At 45.3% G+C, this 21,314-nt stretch overlaps 2 protein-coding genes across 2 annotated transcripts in view; one reads left to right on the top strand and one right to left on the bottom strand.

Annotated features, from left to right (window-relative positions):
- LOC149287748 (uncharacterized) overlaps positions 1–21,314 on the top strand; it is a 792,175-nt gene that overhangs the window by 172,770 nt on the left and 598,091 nt on the right. The window lies entirely within an intron of this gene.
- On the bottom strand, positions 1,883–19,527 carry LOC149287764 (uncharacterized). The gene is made up of 4 exons (XM_089492590.1): positions 19,453–19,527; positions 18,503–18,623; positions 15,828–16,638; positions 1,883–2,738 (listed from the first exon to the last, which is right to left on the bottom strand). Exons 1-4 carry the CDS (start codon positions 19,525–19,527, stop codon positions 1,883–1,885), a joined length of 1,863 nt encoding a protein of 620 aa, XP_089348716.1.

Here is a 21,314-nt window from a genome sequence, read left to right as displayed (position 1 = left end):
CAACAAAAACAACTCTGCCACACAGGCTATACTATCACTAAAGAAATGATGTAAGCCAAAGCCCTGTTCCTGAGTCTGGTTCCACTGAGTCTCTCTCCTCTAGACTCTCCAGAACTAATCCTGTCCCTCTCTGGACAAAGCAGTTCCTTAAGTAACCATCCCTCAGGAACTATGGGAACCCAGTCCTCTCTTGGACCCTGCCGTTCCCATCCTCTCTATCACTATCTCCCACTGAACTCCCGCTTCATCCCTCAGGATTGCAAACCCTAACTGACGCCACCCAACTGCCAAGAGGAATCTTCAAACTCCTCAGCCAGCACCTGATTGGCTTAGAGTCTATGGCTTCTGATTGGCTGGTTTGTAAGTCAGTCCGTCACACGCCTCCCCCCTTTAATAGGTTCATTGAGACACAGAACCAAACGGTTCTATGGTCCAAGGAACTCCCAGTTATCAATTATACTTACCCATTATATATAACATTATACACACATCAGGTGACACTTGTGATATATTTCATATACTTGTTTTATCAATAACCATTTCCAACTTAAATATCTTTGGTATTTTCCTGTATGTTCCCCTTTTAAACATATGTCTAATATCAGTTCTACCTGTTATAACAACTTACCATCATTTTCTTATAAGTTTAGCATATTATATCCATATCCCTTATCACTTGTTGGGTTTTAATATTTTAATAACACTTAAATAACCTTTTTTCCCAACTTTAGATCTTTATATGTTCCATTTAAATGTCTTTATCAAACATATTTAATCTTTTAACCCTTTTTTCTTATTGATGGAACATCATCTCCAACTACTTTGCCCCGTTCCCACTATGGTTTTGAAAACATTTCATCTTTCATTTTATACTAATGGCAAACTACAATATATTGGTTTTCTACTCTATCAACTCAATTATATCCTTGTCCTTCTTAGGAGTCTTCTCTGGATCAGTCCTTGTAACCGACCGCGTGTTTCTTTTTACCGGCTGTGGACTTAACACCTCATCTAGTAAAAAGTCTTTGCTTCCTCCTGTTTCACTGGACCACATTCCTTGAGTGCGCTGAGCAATCTTTACATCTTCTTCTGTAGAGCGTAAAGTGTCTCTTATCAAAATCATCCTGTTCTCTAGATAGTTCATCACAATCTTTGGTCTTTTTCCCTCTGTTGAATCTCCTTTTCCAGTTGGTTGATGGCTTTTGGGGTCCCACCAACACTTGTCTGTCATCTGGTCGCCACCAGTATGTTTGACAGTGAAGTTTATAGACGTGAACATGTTCTGCATATACACATCTATTCTTTCAACTTTTACTTTAAGATTCTTCCAGTCTCTGTCAACTAAACCCTTTTCTTGGGTTATATCACCCATTTGCCAAACTACATATTTTTCAACACTGTCCTATTTAACCACTCCAATCCAAACAATACATTAAAACCCCTAAAACCAAAAACATGACCCTCTTCCAAACCTAGCCCCCACCTCCAATTCCCACAGTCTCTGCCTCACAGGTATCAAGGCCCCCTTTTGCCATTCCCAAAAACTAGCCCTTTCTGTTAATACCTGCCCCCAACTTTCTTAAGCCAAAATCCCACACATTGCAAAAGCTATAATTCCCATAACTATTCTAACCACCTGCAACAAATCCCAACCTCCCATCTACTTAACCTATACCACAACCCACAATCCCCAGCCAAATTGACAACCCAAAGCAATTATCTATACTATTGGCAATTAAAACCTAAACTTAACAAAATCCAACTTGACAACATAGAGACATATTGACAGAGAAATTTTACAAATAAGATCACAAGGGCCTTTTCTTTGCACTGCGGGATTGAAAATATATATTTTTTGCATTCGTTATTGACAAATATAATGTTAGGATTTTTGTGGCTTCTCTCCTCTGTGGACTCTCTGATGTCTCACTAGGTGTGACTTTGAAGAAAAACATTTCCCACAATGCTGGCATTTGTATGGCTTCTCTCCTGTGTGGACTCTCTGATGTGCCACTAGGTGTGACTTCTGAGAAAAACATTTCCTACAGTGCTGGCATTTGTATGGCTTCTCTCCAGTGTGGACTCTCTGATGTGCCACTAGGTGTGACATCTGAGAAAAACATTTCCTACAGTGCTGGCATTTGTATGGCTTCTCTCCAGTGTGGACTCTCTGATGTGCCACTAGGTGTGACTTCTGAGAAAAACATTTCCTACAGTGCTGGCATTCGTATGGCTTCTCTCCTCTGTGGACTCTCTGATGTTTCACTAGGACTGACCTCCGAGAAAAACATTTCCCACAACGCTGGCATTTGTATGGCTTCTCTCCAGTGTGGACTCTCTGATGTGCCACTAGCTGTGACATCTGAGAAAAACATTTCCTACAGTGCTGGCATTTGTATGGCTTCTCTCCAGTGTGGACTCTCTGATGTGCCACTAGGTGTGACTTCTGAGAAAAACCTTTCCCACATTGCTGGCATTCGTATGGCTTCTCTCCTGTGTGGACTCTCTGATGTTTCACTAGGTCTGACTTCTGAGAAAAACCTTTCCCACAATGCTGGCATTTGTATGGCTTCTCTCCTGTGTGGACTCTCTGATGTGTCACTAGGTATGACTTCCGAGAAAAACATTTCACACAACGCTGGCATTTGTATGGCTTCTGCCCGGTGTAGACTCTCTGATGTATGACAAGGACTGACTGGAAAGGAAAACATTTCCCACAATGCTGGCATTTTTGTGACCTCTTTCCTGTGTGGACTCTCTCATGACTCAAATGTTTTTCTGTAAAGAACGACAATTACAGATGAGACTGAAAATCAGACTTAACAGAGGAGGGTGTTACTGCATGATTTAGCCCTCATTAACCCCTCCTTCTTAGAGATTAAATTAATAAAGTTGCTGTGAGTAAGCCAAGCCTGACCCTGCTGCTTATGCCCCTAAATCCATTGAACAGTTGCATTCTTACTCCTAGGAGCTAGCAAAGAAGAGACCGTATGGGGACTGCCTTGAGGGAATCAGTGGAAGAAGATAGTCAAAGGACTATTGAAAAAAAATATTCAATTAAACATGTACAAAAATACTTTGATTGACAGGTGGCATCATATCCTGTGAGACTGCCATAGAGTCCTGAGTCAGAGCCCAAGGCATGATGGAAGCTAAATGCAGAGGTCCCTTCAATTTCAGTATAAATATCAGCCCCGACTTGCTGTTCTTCGGTGTCAGTCCAGTTACAGATAGACACTCTGTTTGTTTTCATGGCTAAACACCTCAATGCACTCACCAACCCCAATTGTCACAGGAACTACTGACCTCTCCTTAATTCAAATCCTCAACAGTTGGAATAAAGATCTGGATAGATAACGTATCACCATTATCAAAGCCTTACATCTATTCACCACGCCCACCTTTGTTACCTAGTTCTTGAGTGTGTGCATGAACACTTATATGTATGTGTCTGTGTGTTTTGCTTTCCCCCTAAATAAAACACAAAAACCTATTTCAAATCCCACTGAAGATCTGTTTGATTCAGGAACTGCTATAGATTGGCTGAGTCCAGAGGTCACTATTGCCCCAGTAAAACTATTTCACTCTATTGAGCTAAGTACCAAACTCCCCTAAAAGGATAGCACTTGCGTCCCACAACATTCCAGAATTGGCAGTTTAGGATTTGATATTTAGAAACCTTACAAAATGGATAACAATAATGCCTCACTAAAACTAGAAATTCCAAGATTCCGCAGGAAGTTCTTATGACAATTAAATTACATGTGAAAGGGAACTAGGAATCGTAGTACAGCACAAGTTGAACATGTGTCAACAGTGTGATGCAGCAGCTAAAAAGGCCAATTTGATCCTAGGCTGTATCAATAGGAGTATAGTGTCAAGATCAAAGGAAGTAATAGTGCCACTCTATTCTATTTTGTTCAGGGCTCACTTGCAATAACGCTGTGTCCAGTTCTAGGCACCACAATTCAAACAGATGTCTGGAAGCTGGAGCATGTCCAGAGGAGGGAAACCAAAATGGTGAACGGTCTGGAAACCATGCTCTCTGAGGAATGACTTAGGGAGCTGGGTATGTTTAGCTTGGAGAAGAGAAGGTTAAGCGTGGATATGACAGCCCTGTTCAAATATTTGAAAAGATGTCATATTCTGGATGGATCAGGCTTGCTTTCTGCTACTCCAGAGAAAAGGACATGGAACAATGGATGCAAGCCACAGGGACAAGAGGCTCCACTAAAACTTTAGGAGGAACTTCCTGAGAGTAAGAGCTCTTCAACAGTGGAATATACTCCCTCAGAGTTTGGTGGAGTCTCTTTCTTTGGAGGTCTTTAAACAGAGGCTGGATAGCCATCTCTTGGGGATGCTTTGAATGTCTATTCCTGCATGGCAGAAGATTGAACCGGATGGTCCTTGTGGTCTATTTCAACTCTTTGATTTTATAATTCTAAAGTGCAATCATAGCGCTCTGACAGTGAATCATGAAAGGGCCCTCAGTCTTAACAGGAAGGGCAATGGATTCAGGTTCCTTACCCACTGAAGCCACATTCTCATAATTCTCCATCATCACAGAACTGTACATCAGTTTCTGCTTCTTTGTCAACAGTTTCCATTCCTCTTTGGTGAAATATATCGCCACATCCGCAAAGGTCACCTGCAACAGAAAATAGCCCTCATCCAGAGAGTGACAATAGGGGAGAAAAGCACATGGTGCATTGCAAATATTATTTCAACACTGCAGAAATCAGTCCAGGAAATACACCGTAAATTTGCAAGCAAGCAAAAAGCTCCATCCTTTGAGATCCAGTTTGTCTCGAATCCTTTGAATATAATATACAATATGATAAGTAGGCCATTTCTGGAATATTATTGATTGATTAAGATACTGACTATCCCAACATGTATAGTACATTTAGGCACCAATGAATTATAGTGCATTTATCCATATCTTACCTAATTTCAGAGGCAAATTTCATTTTTAAAAATAAGTTCTGGGGAGTACTCTGGGCTTGAGGGCCACTGGGCCTACCCTCAATTTAAGTCCAGTGATATTCTTCCATATCCCCCAGCACTTCACAGACTGGGAAAGCAAGACACATGTGGACAAGCAACACCAAAAGGGGATCAAGATGGCCAAAGTTGTTAATGATAAAGATCACACAAGCAAGGAAGGGTACCGCAGTTTGCTTGTGCCTCCGACTCCTGGCAGGGCAAGACCCTGCCCCCTTCTCTCCTCCCCTCTCCCCTCTTTTGAGTGGATAGGATGCACACTCTTTTCAACATGGAATACATTTTGCAGCAAATGAGCTGACCTGAGGAGAAGGTGGATAGTTGGAAGAGGAGTAGCCCCTGAAAAAATGAGGTGACAGAGGATAAACCAGGACTCTCTCTGCCAAACTGGGACAGTATATTCTCCGCTTGCTTTCATGATCCGGCCCAGACACGGATGAAATTAAGAGTCAGGATGGCAACTTACCAAAGAGCTGTTGTACCTTGGAAACCTCGTTGTCTTGGAGCCCAACTCCCTCCGCTTGGCCTTTGTGTTGGCCATCAGGTGGGCAGGGGTCCTGGTGGTCTTGCACTTGGTCACTTCCAGAAAGAAAGGCCCAAAGTTGTGTACAAGGAGGCCGGGATGATGTTCCTGAGAAAAGGGACCAGGGTTAGGATTGGTTTGGCAAGAAACCCTGCAGCATTTAAAGACACAGAGAACAGCATCCTGCTGGTGACATATGCAGGTAACATATGCCTCCTTTGGGCTGATGCAGAGGTGGGCATCCCCTTCCTCCCTCTGCACCAAACAAAACCTCCTGGACCTAGCATAGACTCACTGCAGCTCCCCTACACAACAGATACTCCATGCCTTATTAGAGTGGTGGGGGATAAGGGGATGAGGAACTGGAGAGGGTCCTGGTTATGTCCCCGTAGCTAAATGTGAAATGAGTGCATCATAAAGAAATAACTAATGCGGGATACAAGCTGCCACTTTGCGGCGCTTCCCTGCCGGCGCCATTTGCTCCGCGCGGGAGCTGCAGTAGCCAAACTGCGTGACTCCCGCGCGGAGCAAAAAAGAAGCTCCATTTCGGAGCTTCTTCTTGCGGCGCACTGATGACGTCGCGAAGCGCCACTGGCGCATTTGCGACATCATAGGCGCCGCGACACGTCTGGACGCTATGCGTCCAGTACGTAAAGATGGCGGCGCCCATGTGGAAGGGGTGCCGCCATCTTGTACTTATTGTATACGTACTAGGGTTAGGGGGGTGCGGAAGCACCGCCCCTTCCTAACCCTAGTACGTATACAATACGTACTATATGGCGGTGTGTATCCCGCCCATATAAATATATCATTTGCTGAAACCTCCAGAGGTGCCCAGTGATTTTCTCCAGCATCAGCCCCTTTCCCAAGAAGGCTGCATCCGCACTATAGAAACAAGGCACTCTCAAACCGCTTTAAATACTCAGTGCTATGGAATCCTGGGATTTTACTTTTGGACACTTAGCCTTCTCTGCCAGAGAGCTCTCAGGCCACAATGAACTACAAATCCGAGGATTCCACAGGATGGAGCCAGGAGAGTTAATGCGGTTTCGAATTGGATTATTTCTGCAGTGCAGATACAGCGTGAGCTGGGTTTATAATGGTAGAAGCACCCAATTCTTGTTTTTACCCTCCTAATAATGGATTTCCTTTTAAAAAAATAAGTACTTTGTTTTAGTTTCTAATCCTTATCTTTGTTGTTGTTGTTGTTTGTTTGTATGTTTGTTTCATTCTTGGTAATATGAGTTATTCTGGTTTGGATCCTTCCTTCTTCCCTGAAAATCTCTTAATAAGGAAACTAGGGATACTTTTAAAACCTCCCAAAGAGGTACTTTTGGCCTTTTTTGCAGCACTAGACTCCTCTTAGAAGCCAAAGCCAAATGTTTGTGAAGAACAAGAGTAAGGCTTGTGTTAAAACTCTCCTCCCCATTTCTGATCCCTTTTAACACCCATGTTCCCCAGAAGAAGCAGAGCTGTGTAATAAGAAAACCCTCTCAGAAAAGACACACAAAAGACACACAAAGAGACACACTTCCTTCCTTTTGGCCCAAGGAGCCTGGCCTCCTTCTGACTCTGGAGCCTCAGGAGAGAAAGAGAAGCCTCTGTTGAACTCAGTCCTCAGAGAAGGTTCTGGAACAAAATGGATGCCAGAACACAAGATAGCCAGGGATGGTGGAAGGGACTGGGATTCCAGCCAATCAGGGCCAGGGATGGTGGGAGGGACTGGGATTCCAGCCAATCAGGGCCAGGGATGGTGGGAGGGAGTGGGATTCCAGCCAATCAGGGCCAGGGATGGTGGGAGGGACTGGGATTCCAGCCAATCAGGGCCAGGGATGGTGGGAGGGACTGGGATTCCAGCCAATCAGGGCCAGGGATGGTGGGAGGGACTGGGATTCCAGCCAATCAGGGCCAGGGATGGTGGGAGGGAGTGGGATTCCAGCCAATCAGGGCCAGGGATGGTGGGAGGGACGGGGATTCCAGCCAATCAGGGCCAGGGATGGTGGGAGGGACGGGGATTCCAGCCAATCAGGGCCAGGGATGGTGGGAGGGAGTGGGATTCCAGCCAATCAGGGCCAGGGATGGTGGGAGGGACGGGGATTCCAGCCAATCAGGGCCAGGGATGGTGGGAGGGACTGGGATTCCAGCCAATCAGGGCCAGGGATGGTGGGAGGGACTGGGATTCCAGCCAATCAGGGCCAGGGATGGTGGGAGGGACGGGGATTCCAGCCAATCAGGGCAAGGGATGGTGGGAGGGACGGGGATTCCAGCCAATCAGGGCCAGGGATGGTGGGAGGGACAGGGATTCCAGCCAATCAGGGCCAGGGATGGTGGGAGGGAAGGGGATTCCAGCCAATCAGGGCCAGGGATGGTGGGAGGGACTGGGATTCCAGCCAATCAGGGCCAGGGATGGTGGGAGGGAGTGGGATTCCAGCCAATCAGGGCCAGGGATGGTGGGAGGGAGTGGGATTCCAGCCAATCAGGGCCAGGGATGGTGGGAGGGACAGGGATTCCAGCCAATCAGGGCCAGGGATGGTGGGAGGGACGGGGATTCCAGCCAATCAGGGCCAGGGATGGTGGGAGGGACAGGGATTCCAGCCAATCAGGGCCAGGGATGGTGGGAGGGACGGGGATTCCAGCCAATCAGGGCCAGGGATGGTGGGAGGGACTGGGATTCCAGCCAATCAGGGCCAGGGATGGTGGGAGGGAGTGGGATTCCAGCCAATCAGGGCCAGGGATGGTGGGAGGGATGGGGATTCCAGCCAATCAGGGCAAGGGATGGTGGGAGGGACGGGGATTCCAGCCAATCAGGGCCAGGGATGGTGGGAGGGACAGGGATTCCAGCCAATCAGGGCCAGGGATGGTGGGAGGGAAGGGGATTCCAGCCAATCAGGGCCAGGGATGGTGGGAGGGATGGGGATTCCAGCCAATCAGGGCCAGGGATGGTGGGAGGGAAGGGGATTCCAGCCAATCAGGGCCAGGGATGGTGGGAGGGAAGGGGATTCCAGCCAATCAGGGCCAGGGATGGTGGGAGGGAAGGGGATTCCAGCCAATCAGGGCCAGGGATGGTGGGAGGGAAGGGGATTCCAGCCAATCAGGGCCAGGGATGGTGGGAGGGAAGGGGATTCCAGCCAATCAGGGCCAGGGATGGTGGGAGGGAAGGGGATTCCAGCCAATCAGGGCCAGGGATGGTGGGAGGGATGGGGATTCCAGCCAATCAGGGCCAGGGATGGTGGGAGGGACGGGGATTCCAGCCAATCAGGGCCAGGGATGGTGGGAGGGAAGGGGATTCCAGCCAATCAGGGCCAGGGATGGTGGGAGGGAAGGGGATTCCAGCCAATCAGGGCCAGGGATGGTGGGAGGGATGGGGATTCCAGCCAATCAGGGCCAGGGATGGTGGGAGGGACGGGGATTCCAGCCAATCAGGGCCAGGGATGGTGGGAGGGAAGGGGATTCCAGACAATCAGGGCCAGGGATGGTGGGAGGGAAGGGGATTCCAGCCAATGGCAGCCCCTCAGAGTGTCCTGATGTTTAAAATATATATCATCCCCCCATATTTTCCCCTGAAAGATAGAGACACACTCCATTTGGTTGCTCCGTCTTTCTAATTCAACCCACTTTATATCATGGTTCTATTCTGCCTCTATCATTTTTAGCCATTGAACCGCCTCAAAATATCATTCGAGGGATGGAGCTCCCCATCCTCCATTACTTTGATCCTCATATAATAGTGCCTTAGATAACCTGGCTTTTTTGTTCCCTGATATCCATTTTAATATTGACTTTTCCCATTTCTCTAAAACTTTACTAGGAATTATTTCTGGGATCTTTTGAAATGAATATAAAATCTTTGGTAATACCATCGTTTTAAACATTCTAACTTTTGTTAACATTTTCCCATTTTTTCTTGTCCATTTAGAAATCTGATTATTAATTTCCCCCTTAATTGACTATAATTACCTTGTACAATATTATCTAACTTAATTGGTAAATTCACACCTAAATATCTCACACTTTTAATCCCCAATTTCAATCCTGACACAATTTGGGTTTCTTTTTGTTCCGGCCAATTCGTATTCCTAAACATTATCTCTGATTTATCCATATTAAAGTTAAGCCCAGAAACGTTTTCAAATGTCTGAAATATTTCCAGTAACTTGATTACAGCTTCATTCGGTTTCTGTGTCATTATCAGAGGATCATCATCTGCAAATGAATCCAACTTCATCTCTTCTTTATCTATTTCATGTCCCTTTATCTCTTCTGATCCCGAATCATATTTGCTAACGCTTCCATTGCTAATATAAATAATAAAGGGGAAACTGGACAACCTTGCCTTACTCCACTTTTCATTGAAGAAAATCTCCATTTATCATGATTTGTGCTTCTGTATCATTATGTATTTCTTTGAGGGTTTAGCTAAACCTTTCCCCTAATCCAAAATGCCTACAATTTTATATAGATATTCATGATTTATTGAATCGAATGCTTTGTAAACATCTAGTTTTATCACAGCTAATTTATTTTTGTATTGTTTGGCATGATGTAGTATATTAAATATATTCCTTATCGGTTCATAAATATATCTGCCTTCCTCAAATCCATATTGTTCTTCTTTAATTAAAGTTGGTAAATATTCTTTTTAATCTCTTGCCTAGGATATTCATTAATATTTTATAATCTTGATTGCTTAATGTGATCGGATGATAAGATTCAGAATTGGCTGGATCTTTATTGGGTTTAAATATTAATATAATTTCAGATAGCTTCCATGTTTCTGGGATTATTTTATTATCCAATATTTCATTGTAAATTTTAGTCAAATGCTCACTCAGTTCATTTTTAAAGGTCTTATAAAATATGGATGTGAATCCATCTGGGCCAGGAGATTTAAATCCTTTTAAATCTTGCATTACTCTTTCTACCTCTTGTTTGGTCATTGGGAAATTAATATGATTACTCTGTATTTCCGTTCTGTCGAGTCGTTCGCTTTTCATCCTTTGTTGGGCCGCAACTTGTGCAGCCCTGCTTTAATAGAGGACATGTTTATCAAATGTACAGATGACACCAAACTAGGAGGAGTAGCTAATACCCCAGAGGACAGGATCAACATTCACAAGTTTGGAGTATGTCCAGAGGAGAGCCAACACAATGGAGAGACTTAGGGAGCTGGGGATGTTTAGCCTGGAAAAGAGAAGGTTAAGAGGTGATATGAAAGCCCTGTTTAAATATTTGAAGGGATGTCATACTGAGAAGGCAGCTAGCTTGTTTTCTGCTGCTCCAGAGAAGAGAACCCAGAACAATTGATGCAAGCTCCAGGAAAAGAGATTCCAGCTCAACATTAGGAGGAACTTCTTGACAGAAAGGGCTGTTTGACAGTGGAACACACTCCCTCAATAGAGAATGACGGAGTCTCCTTCTTTGGAGGCCTTTAAACAGAGTCTGGATGGCCATCTGTCACATATGCTTTGATTGAGATTTTCTTCATGGCAGAAGGAGGTTGGACTGGATGGCTTTGAGATCACAATGGGACAATCTTAATGCTTCAGGTAAGGATCTCAATGGGCCAGTCTCAATCCTTCAGGCAAGGAGCATCCGTTTGAACTCATAATAGTCCTGTCACAATCTTTCAGGAAAGGTGCCTCAGGCTGAGATCTCAATGGGACAGTCTCAATCCTTCAGGCAAGGATCATAACCCTGAGGTCGCTATGGGCCAGGCTCAATCCTTCAGGTAAGGAACACCTGCCTGAAGTCAATATGCCCATCTTAATCCTTCAGGGAAGGAGCAACAGCCCAAAGTCACAATGAGTTAGTGTCAGTCCTTCAGAAAAGGAGCATCAGTCTGAGATAGCAATGGGCCAGTCTCATGTGTTCAGGTAAGGAAGGAGCAGCCTGAAGTCACAACCTCTCAGGCAACACGAATCAGCCTGAGGTCACAATGAGCCATCCCCAGTCTTTCGGGAAAGAAGCATCAGCCTGAAGTCACAATGGGATAGTCTAAATCCTTCAACCCAGGAGCATGAGCTTGAATGCACAGTCTCAATGGTTCAGGCAAGGAGCATTAGCCTGAGATCACAATGGGACAGTCTCAATCCTTCAGGAAAGAACATCTTCCTGAACTAACAATAGTTTGGTCTCAATCCATCAGTAAAGGAGCATCAGCCTGAGGTCACAATATGATAGTCTCTATTGTTCAGGCAAGGAGCATCAGACTTAAGTCACACTGCGCCAGTCTCAATCTCTCAGGCAATGAGCGTCAGCTTGAGGTCATAATGGGTCAGTATCAATCCTCCAGGTATGAAGCACCAGTCTCAAATGACAATAGTCCCATCTCATTCCTGCAGGTAAGAGGCACCAACCTTAAGTCACAATAGTCCCGTCTCCATCTTTCAGGCAACAGCATCAGACTGAAGTCACAGTGGGCCAGTCTCAATGCTTCAGGAAAGAAGCATCTTTGCGAAGTCACAATAGTCCTGTCTCAATCCTTCATGCAAGGAGCATCATCCTGAGATCACAATTTGGACAGTCTCAATGCTTCGGGAAAGAGCACCAGCCTGGAGTCATAATAGTCTCATCTAAGTCTTTCAGGCAAGGAACCTCAGGGTGAGATCACAATAATCCCGTCTCAATGCTTCAGGCAAGGAGCATCAGACTGAGGTCACAATGGACAGTCTCTATCTCTCAGGCAAAGGGCATCAGCCTGAAGTTGCAATGTGAGATCTGGAGTCAGTCCTCTGCTCAAAAAATAAAACCCATTTGAAACTAAAGAAGCTTTATTGATGAATCCAGGCAGAAACATCCATTAACACCTTTTTGCAAAGTCTGAAGTCCAAAGGAACTTGCTCAACCCCTCCCTAAGCCAGCCCCCAATTCCCAAGCTAAAGCAACACAAGCGGAGGTTGCATAGATACCAAGGTTGTCTATACTTCCCTTCCCTTCTCCCAGACAGCCTTACCTTGAAGAGCGGTGTTCCCAAGCCAGCTTCACCCCTTCTTGAGAACCAGTCTCCAGCTGCAACCCCATCCGTCTTTCCAAACGCCCTCCTTAATCATCTGTCTTTCTAACATTTCCCACTACATGCTTTCTATAACCCATCACTCTACACTACTTACTATGAACTACAACTATAACTCCTACTTTAACTCTAATAATCAAACCCTAATATTTTTAATGTTTATGACAGGACACTTATACACTGACACGCAATGGGCCAGTCCCAATCCTTCAGGTATATAGCACCAGTCTGAAGTGACAGTTCTCCGGTCTCAAACTTTCAGACAAGGAGCATCAGCCTGAGGTTGCAATGGGCCAGTCTCAGTCCTTCAGGTAAAGAGCACCATCCTGACATCACAATAGTACCGTCTCAATCCTTCATCCAAGGAGCATCAGACTGAAGTCACAATGGGCCAATCTCGGTCTCTCAGGCAACGAGAATCAGCCTGAGATTGGAATGGGCCAGTCTCAATGTTTCAGGCTAGAAGCATCAGCCTCAGGTTGCAATGGTCTCATCTCAAACCTACAGGTAAGCAGCATTAGCCTAAATTCACAATGGTCCCTTCTCATTGCTGGAGGCAAGGAGCACCAGCCTGAAGTCACAATATGTCATTAATCCCTTTATTCATGCATTTATTCATTTATTTATTTAGGGATTCATGCCATAAGGGTTATAGGTTTAGGTTTAAATTAGAGTTAAGATAGATGGTATTTATGGTGGGTTAAAATAATATGCTTCGGCTGATATGCCAACTGCGCCGCTTCCTGGAGCAGGGAGACTTTGAAACAGAAGTACATGCGCTGGTCACCTCTCGGCTAGACTTCTGTAACGCACTCTACATGGGGCTACCCTTGTGCCAAGTTCAGAGACTTCAATTGGTACAGAATATGGCAGCCAAGTTGGTTATGGGCACTTCTAGAACTGCCCACATTACAACGATTCTTAAATCCCTCCACTGGCTGCCCTTTAGTTTCCTGACAAGATACAAGGTATTGGTTTTAACCCGTAAAGCTCTCCATGTCTTGGGTCCTGTCTACTTGAGGGAGAGCCTCCTCCCATACAATCCACCAGCAGACTCAGGTCCTCTGGGAAGAACCTGCTACAACTCAAGAAGACCAGACTTCCAGCGGTGACCCAGAGGTCCTTCTCTTCAGCCGCTCCCAGACTCTGGAACGACCTCCAAATGAGCTCCGTCATATTTCCACCTTGGAAGCCTTTAGGAAGGCTATTAAGATGGATCTCTTTGGCAGGCCTTTCCAGACTAGATTAGATCTATTATTATTATTATTAACCTTAATTTATAAAGCGCTGTAAATTTACACAGCGCTGTACATACAAATGCCTCCCCCTGACCCTTACCTTTGCCATCGTTACTGTTATGGAAATTGTTACTGATATATCATTCCTGCCCTCCCCTCTTGCCTTCAGAAAATGACCCATTTATAATTGGGAGGAGGGTTGGGGGTTTGGAATTTTAATTGTATTTCTGAAATTGTATGTTATTTTATTACTGTAATCCACTTTGATTCCTTTGAGAAAAGGTGGAATATAAAGAAATAATAATAATAATAACAACAACAACAACAACAACAACAACATCCCTTCAGGGGTATCCAAGGCCCTTTCAGAATGCTCCCAGAACCAAGGGGGGGTGTTTCTGGGGCTGTGGGTCTCTCTGTTGGTCCTCCTCTGCAGGGTTGTTGTGAGGGAAAAGGTAAGTATGTGAGGGGGGTGCCCAATTCGGATCCTGTGGGCGTCTAAGACTAGTTCCTGGGTTGCCAGGGGATTGCCAGAGCTTTGAGGTCCCTGTCTCCCTTCTCTTGGCTTTGGCTTAGATTTTGGTTCTTCTCTCTCCCCCACAGACAGAGCCCCCTCCCCCAGGACTGCAGAGAAAACTTCTCTCCCCCCCCCCCAATGTTGCTTCCAATGCTATTGAACCCTATCCTGTATGAAGCTTTCTATTTGGCACAAAACCCTTCTCCAAATGAGGCATCAGAAAGGAGGGTCTCTCCTCTGCCCCGCTTTCCAGGAGGGAGGGAGCTCCTCAAAGACCTTTTGGATCCCCCTCCCCTCCATGGTCATGCCTCTCTCCAAGGGTCCCCCCTGCCCCCTTTTATCATAATAACCCCCCAAACACCTGGGCCCCAAGGAATCCCCCAAGGAGGGGTAGGAAAGGAAAGAGGGAGAGGAAGCCTGACAAGCCCCTTGCCTTTCTTTGGGGGAGAAGAGGGACTTCCTTCCTTCTTATAACCCCTCAAGGGCCCCCCGAAGACCCTCCAGCCATTCCTCTGAATGAATGAGGGCTCTCCCCACTTCTCTCCCTCCCTCAGAACAGACTGTGAGGGCAGCAATGGCTTCAGGGGCTGAGACTGCATACATAGATGTCCCCAAAGGCCCCTCCTCAGCATGCGCAGGGATTGCCAGGGCCTAGATGCTGCTGCTTATTCTACTGGCGGTCTTTGCAGGAAAGGAAGATATGTGCCAGGGATTCAGCAGCCTCCCTTTCCTTCCCTCCTTTCTTCCTTTGAGGAGACAGCAATGGAGCCCAAGGTGCAGAGCTAGACTCAGGAGGGAAAGTCAGGAAAGGAAGCCTCTGATTTGGAAATAAAGCTCTCTCTGCGTATCCTGTGTGTGTGTGTGTGTGTGTGTGTGTGTGTGTGTCTGTGTGTGTGTATTTGCCTCTGCTGTTGTTATGGCTGGGAATGGAGCTGAGGACCGAGGAGAGAAGAAAGGTTCAATTTTGGGCAAATTCAGAACTTCTTTGCATCAAAGAGTCCAGTGTGTTGAAATAGCAAAGAACTTTATTGAGAAGACATAGAAATTCAGTGTTTAAGCCAGAACTGTCCACTCCAATCCAAACAATATATTAAAACCCCAAAACCTAAAATATCACCCTCTTTCAAACCTAGCCCCCACCTCCAGTTCCCACAGTCTATGCCCCACAGGTAACAAGGCCCCTTCACAATTCCCACAAACTAGCCCTTTCTTTGAATACCGACCTCCAACTTTCTTCAGCCAACATGCCACAAATTCCAAAAGCTATCATTCCCATAACGCATATATAACAAATCCCAGCCCCCCCCCCAGCTACCTAAACTATACCACAACCCACAATTTACAAGCCAAAGTAATTATCTACATATACTATTACCAATAAAAACCCAAACTTTACAAAATACAACCTTAAAACATAGACATATAGATAGACAAACCTTACAAGCAAAATCACAAGGGACTATTCTTAGCACAACTGGATTGAACATATATTTTTTGTATTCCTTAATGACAAAAATAACATTAGTTCACTACTGGGTTTTGTGTGGCTTCTCTCCTGTGTGGACTCTCTGATGTTTTACTAGGTCTGACCTCTGAGCAAAACATTTCCCACAATGCTGGCATTTGTATGGCTTCTCTCCTGTGTGAACTCTCTGATGCATGACAAGGACTGACTTGTAGGCAAAACATTTCCCACAATGCTGGCATTTGTATGGCTTCTCTCCTGTGTGGACTCTCTGATGGATCACTTGGCCTGACTTCGTAGAAAAACATTTCCCACAATGTTGGCATTTGTATGGCTTCTCTCCTGTGTGGACTCTCTGATGGGTCACTTGGCCTGACTTCGTAGAAAAACATTTCCCACAATGTTGGCATTTGTATGGCTTCTCTCCTGTGTGGACTCTCTGATGTGTCACTAGGTCTGACTTCTGAGAAAAACATTTCCCACAATGCTGGCATTTGTATGGCTTCTCTCCTGTGTGGACTCTTTGATGTGTCACTAGGTGTGACTTCAAACAAAAACATTTCCCACAATGCTGGCATCTGTATGGCTTCTCTCCAGTGTGGACTCTTTGATGTGTCACTAGGTGTGACTTCAAACAAAAACATTTCCCACAATGCTGGCATCTGTATGGCTTCTCTCCAGTGTGGACTCTTTGATGTGTCATTAGGTGTGACTTCAAACAAAAACATTTCCCACAATGCTGGCATCTGTATGGCTTCTCTCCTGTGTGGACTCTCTGATGTATGACAAGGATTGACTTGTAAGCAAAATGTTTCCCACAATGCTGGCATTTATGTGACTTCTTTCCTCTGTGGACTCTCTCATGACTCAAGTGTTCTTCTGTAAAGAAAGACAAGCACAGATGAGACTGAAAATCAGAGTTAAGAGAGGAGGGTATTGCCCCATGGTTTAGCCCTCATTCATCCCTCCTTATTAGAGATAAAATTAAGAAAGTTTCTGTGAGTAACTGAAGCATGACCCTGCTGTTTATGGCCCTAAATCCATGGAACAATTGTATATTTACTTATAAGAGTTAACAAAGAAGAGATTGGAGGGGGTCTACCTTAAGGGAATCACTAGAAGGAGATATTCAGACAAAGGACTTTTGAAAAAATATTCCATTAAACATGTGCAAAAATACTTTGATTGACAGGTGGCATCATATCCTGTGAGACTGCCATCAAGTCCTAAGTCACAGCCCAAGGCATGATGGAAGCTGAATGCAGAGGTCCCTTCATGCTGTTTGGCACCAGGAGATGACTCACAAACAATACAGTATGCAGCTCTCATGTGGATTGGTGTGGATTGGATTGGAGGTGTGTGTACAAGGGATGGTGAAGATGATGGAATTCAGAGAGGAGAGCTTGCAAATATTTGTATTATTTTGCAAGTCAAGATAGAGAACCTCAAAGGATTTAGATGAAATCAACTGTGTTTGTGACTTATTTTTAAGTGTGAAAAGTGGTCAGTGCATTGCCAATAGCTATATATCTGGCTATTTACTTCCGTACTCTGCTATGTTATTGCTGAGCTGCATCTCAAAGTGTCACCCTCAGATTGTAGTGTACATTGGATTTTGAACACAATCGAAATTCAGAGCCAAGAAGGACTCGAGATTCTATGTGCTAATGATATTTGTCTGAGATATTTGCACCAAGGACCCATTGCATTCAATTTGGTTTCAGACCATCCCCCCCCCCACCCCCCCGCCAGAAACATTCTAAAGTGATTTAAACCTTTTTGAACACTCGGTTACATGGATTTGTAACTGGTTGACTGGCTGAACCCAATGATGGTTCCTTTTCATCCTGGAGAGAAGTGATCAGTGGGGTCCCACAGGGTTCTGTCCTGGGCCCAGTGCTATTCAAATTTTTTATCAATGACCTGGATGACAGAATTGAGGGTATACTTATCAAATTTGCAGATGACACCAAATTAGGAGGAGTAGCTAATACCTCTGAGGAATGGATCAAACTTCAGTATGACCTGAATAGACAAAGCTGGGCCAAAGCTAAAAAAATGAATTTCAACATAGGGAAATGTAAGGTACTGTACTCAGGCCGGAAAAATAAATGCACAGATATAGGATGGGTGACTCCTGGCTGAATGAAACTACATGTGAAAGGGATCTAGGAGTCCAAGTAGACCACAAGTTGAACATGAGTCAACAGTGTGATGCGGCAGGTACAAAGGCCAATACAGTTTTTGGCTGCATCAATAGAAGTATAGTGTCTAGAACAAGGGAAGTAATAGTGCCACTCTATTCTGCTTTGGTCAGAGCCCACCTGGAATACTGTGTCCAGTTCTAAACACCACAATTCAAAAAGGACAGAACAATGGAAGCAAGGCACAGGAAAAGAGGTTCAGCCTAAACATTAGGAAGAACTTCCTGACAGTAAGAGCTATTCAACAGTGGAATATACTCCCTCAGAGCATATTAGCGTCTCATTCTGGTTATTACTATTTTCCTTCTTTGAAGGGTTTTAAAGGTCTTTGAAGGACTTTAAACAAAGGCTGGGTTGCCATCTACTGGGTATTCTTTCAATGTGTTTCCTGCATGGCAATGGCTTGAACCAGATGGTCCTTGTGGTCTATTCCAACTCTATGATTCTATGATTCTAAAGTGGAATCATAGTGCCATGATAATGTAGTATGAAAGGGACCTCAGTCTTCATAGGAAAGGCAATGAATTCAGCTTCCTTACCCACAGAGGCCACATTCTCGTAATTCTCCATCATCACATCCTTGTACATAAGTCTCTGCTTCTTCGTCAACAGTTTCCATTCGTCCTCAGTGAAATATACAGCCACATCCGCAAAGGTTACCTGCAACAGAAAATAGCCCTCATCCAGAGAATGACTAAGCAAAAGGGGAGGAAAGCACATGATGCATCCAAATATTATTTGATCACTTTAGAATTCAGTCCAGGAAATAAACTTTAAATTCTGTCAGCAAGAAAAAAGCTACTGCCTTTGAGATCCAGTTTGTCTAGAATCTTTTCAATATAATACATAATATAATTTAGGCCATGCCTGGGATATTGATGATGGATGAGGATACTGACTATCCCAACACATACAGTACATTTAACCACCAAAGAATTATGGTGCATTTAGACATTTCTTGCCACATTTCTGGGGCAAACGTCATTTTTAATAACGCTTCTGGGGAGCACTCTGGGCTTGAGGGCCACTGGGCCCACCCCATATTTAGATCCAGAGATGTTCTTCCATAGCCCCAAACATTTCATAGATGGGAAAAGCAAGACACATGTGGACAAGCAACCCAGAAGGCAGTAAAGATGGCCAAAGTTGTTTCTGAGGAAGAACACATAAGCTAGGAAGGGCACAGCAGTTTGCTTTTGCTTCAGCATCCTGGGAAGGGCCATATCCTGTCTCCTTGTTTCCTCTCCTCTCCCCACTTTTGAGTTGATGGGGTGCAGACTCCATTGCACTCAGGAACTGAAGTGAGCTGAGAAGGGGGAAGTGGGAGGAGGAGAGAGCAACCATGACATTTTTAAAAGCCCCTGAAATAATGAGGTGACAGAGGATTAACCAGGACCGTCTCTGTCAAACTCCGACAGTATTTTATTTGCTTCCTTTCAAAAATTGGCCCAGCAGTGACACAGATGAAGCTATTAGGATAGTGACTCACCAAAGAGCTGTTGTACTTCGACAGCCTCTTTCTCTTCGAGCACAACTCCCTCCGCTTGGCCTCTGTGTCAGCCATCAGGTGGACAGGGGGTCCTTGTGGCCCTGCACTTGGTCACTTCCAGCAAGAGAGGCCCCAAAGCCGTGTACAAGGAGGCCGAGATGACGTTACTGAGAGAAGGGACCAGGGTTATGATTGGCGTGACAAGAAACCCAGCAGCACTCAATGACAGAGAACAGAATCCTGCTGGTGACATATGCAGGTGACATATGCCTCCTTTGTGGCGATGCAGAGGTGGGCATCCCCTTCCTCCCTCTGCATCAAATAAAGCCCCCTGGACCTAGCATAGATTCACTGCAGCTCCCCTACACAAGAGATACTCCATTCCTTCTTGGAGTGGTGGGGGATCAGGGGATGGGGAATTGGAGAGGGCCATGGTTATGTCCCCGTAGCTAGATGTGAAATGGTTGCATCATTTGTTGAAACCTCCTGACCTCCCTAGTGACCCTCAGAGGAAGATGCCTTCATTTTGCTTCTCACTACATAAACACAGCTGCATGCTTCTTCAATACCTCACACCCAACACTCTCACTAGGCATGGAATGGCCATGTGGGATTGCTTCCACAATTCTATGGTAGGACCTGTGTCAGTGAATGGCCAGTTTTAGCCTGATCCCACTTGTAGCAACACTGGAGAATGGAGGCCCAATGTTTGTGAAGAATAATAATAAGGCTTGTATTAAAACTATCCTTTCCATTTCTGATCCCTTTTAAAACCCATGTTCCCCAGAAGGAGCAGAGCTTTGTAATAAGAAAACTCTCTCAGAAAAGAGACACACTTCCTTCCTTTTGGCCCAAAGAGCCTGGCCCCCTTCTGACTCTGGAGCCTCAGGAGAGGAAAAGAGGCCTCTGTTCGATTGAGACCTCAGAGAAGGTTCCGGAACATTATTCCCCACAGTCACAAGCAGCACAAAATGTCCACCAGAACACAAAATGGCTGCCACAGCACAAAATGGCCACCAGAACACAAAATGGCTGCCAGAACACAAAATTGCCACTAGAACACAAAATGACAGCTGAAACACAAAATGGCTGCTTCCGCCTAAGCACTTGGCAGTTAACATTTGAGGCCTTCAGGGGAGAGAGAGAGACTGAGGGGAAGAGTGGAAGGAGGACCTGGAGGGAGGGGGCCTTGGGAGATATAGGGCCTTCCTGAGATATTCAGTGTTCGCTTCCTAACAAAGGGGTTTCTGGCCTCATAAAGGATTTGGGGCAAACTGGATCTGAATGGCAGTAGTAGCCTTTTCTCTTGCCAATGGGACTTAAAGTGTATTTCCTGGACAGGATCTCCCAGCATCCACATGGCCAGAAAGAGAAGGGGGCCCTGCCCTGCAGTAAGGCCCCTCCAATCCCTCTGAACCGAGGACTACAACTCCCATGTCTTTCTTTCTTTCTTTCTTTCTTTCTTTCTTTCTTTCTTTCTTTCTTTCTACCTAGCTGCCTTGTGTTAGTGGTGTTACTGCTCTTGTTGTCGTTGTGTGCCTCCAAGTTGTTTCTAACTTATGGCAACCCTAAGAAAAGCCTGTTGCAGGCTTTTCTTGGCAAGATTTGTCCAGAAGTGGTTTTGCAAGTGCCTCCCTCTGAGGCTGAGAGAGTGTGACCTGCCTAAGGTCACTCAGTGAGTTTCCATGGCCAAAAGGGCATTCGAACCCTGGGCTCCAGGGTCACAGTCCAATGCCCCAGCCACTAATCCACACTGTCTCTTTTTTCAGGCTTTGTTGTTTTTTGTGGAGTGGCCCGAATTCATTGCCGACTTCTGGGGAGCCTCTCCTGGGGTTTTCTTGGCAAGAGTTGTTCAAAGGAGA

The sequence above is a fragment of the Sceloporus occidentalis genome, unplaced genomic scaffold (assembly GCF_023333645.1).
Source record: "Sceloporus occidentalis isolate IW3139 unplaced genomic scaffold, rSceOcc1.0.p SCAF_57, whole genome shotgun sequence".
Taxonomy (NCBI): Eukaryota; Metazoa; Chordata; class Lepidosauria; order Squamata; family Phrynosomatidae; genus Sceloporus; species Sceloporus occidentalis.
Note: the sequence above shows the minus strand (reverse complement) of the source record. Positions and strands in the feature narration are given on the sequence as shown.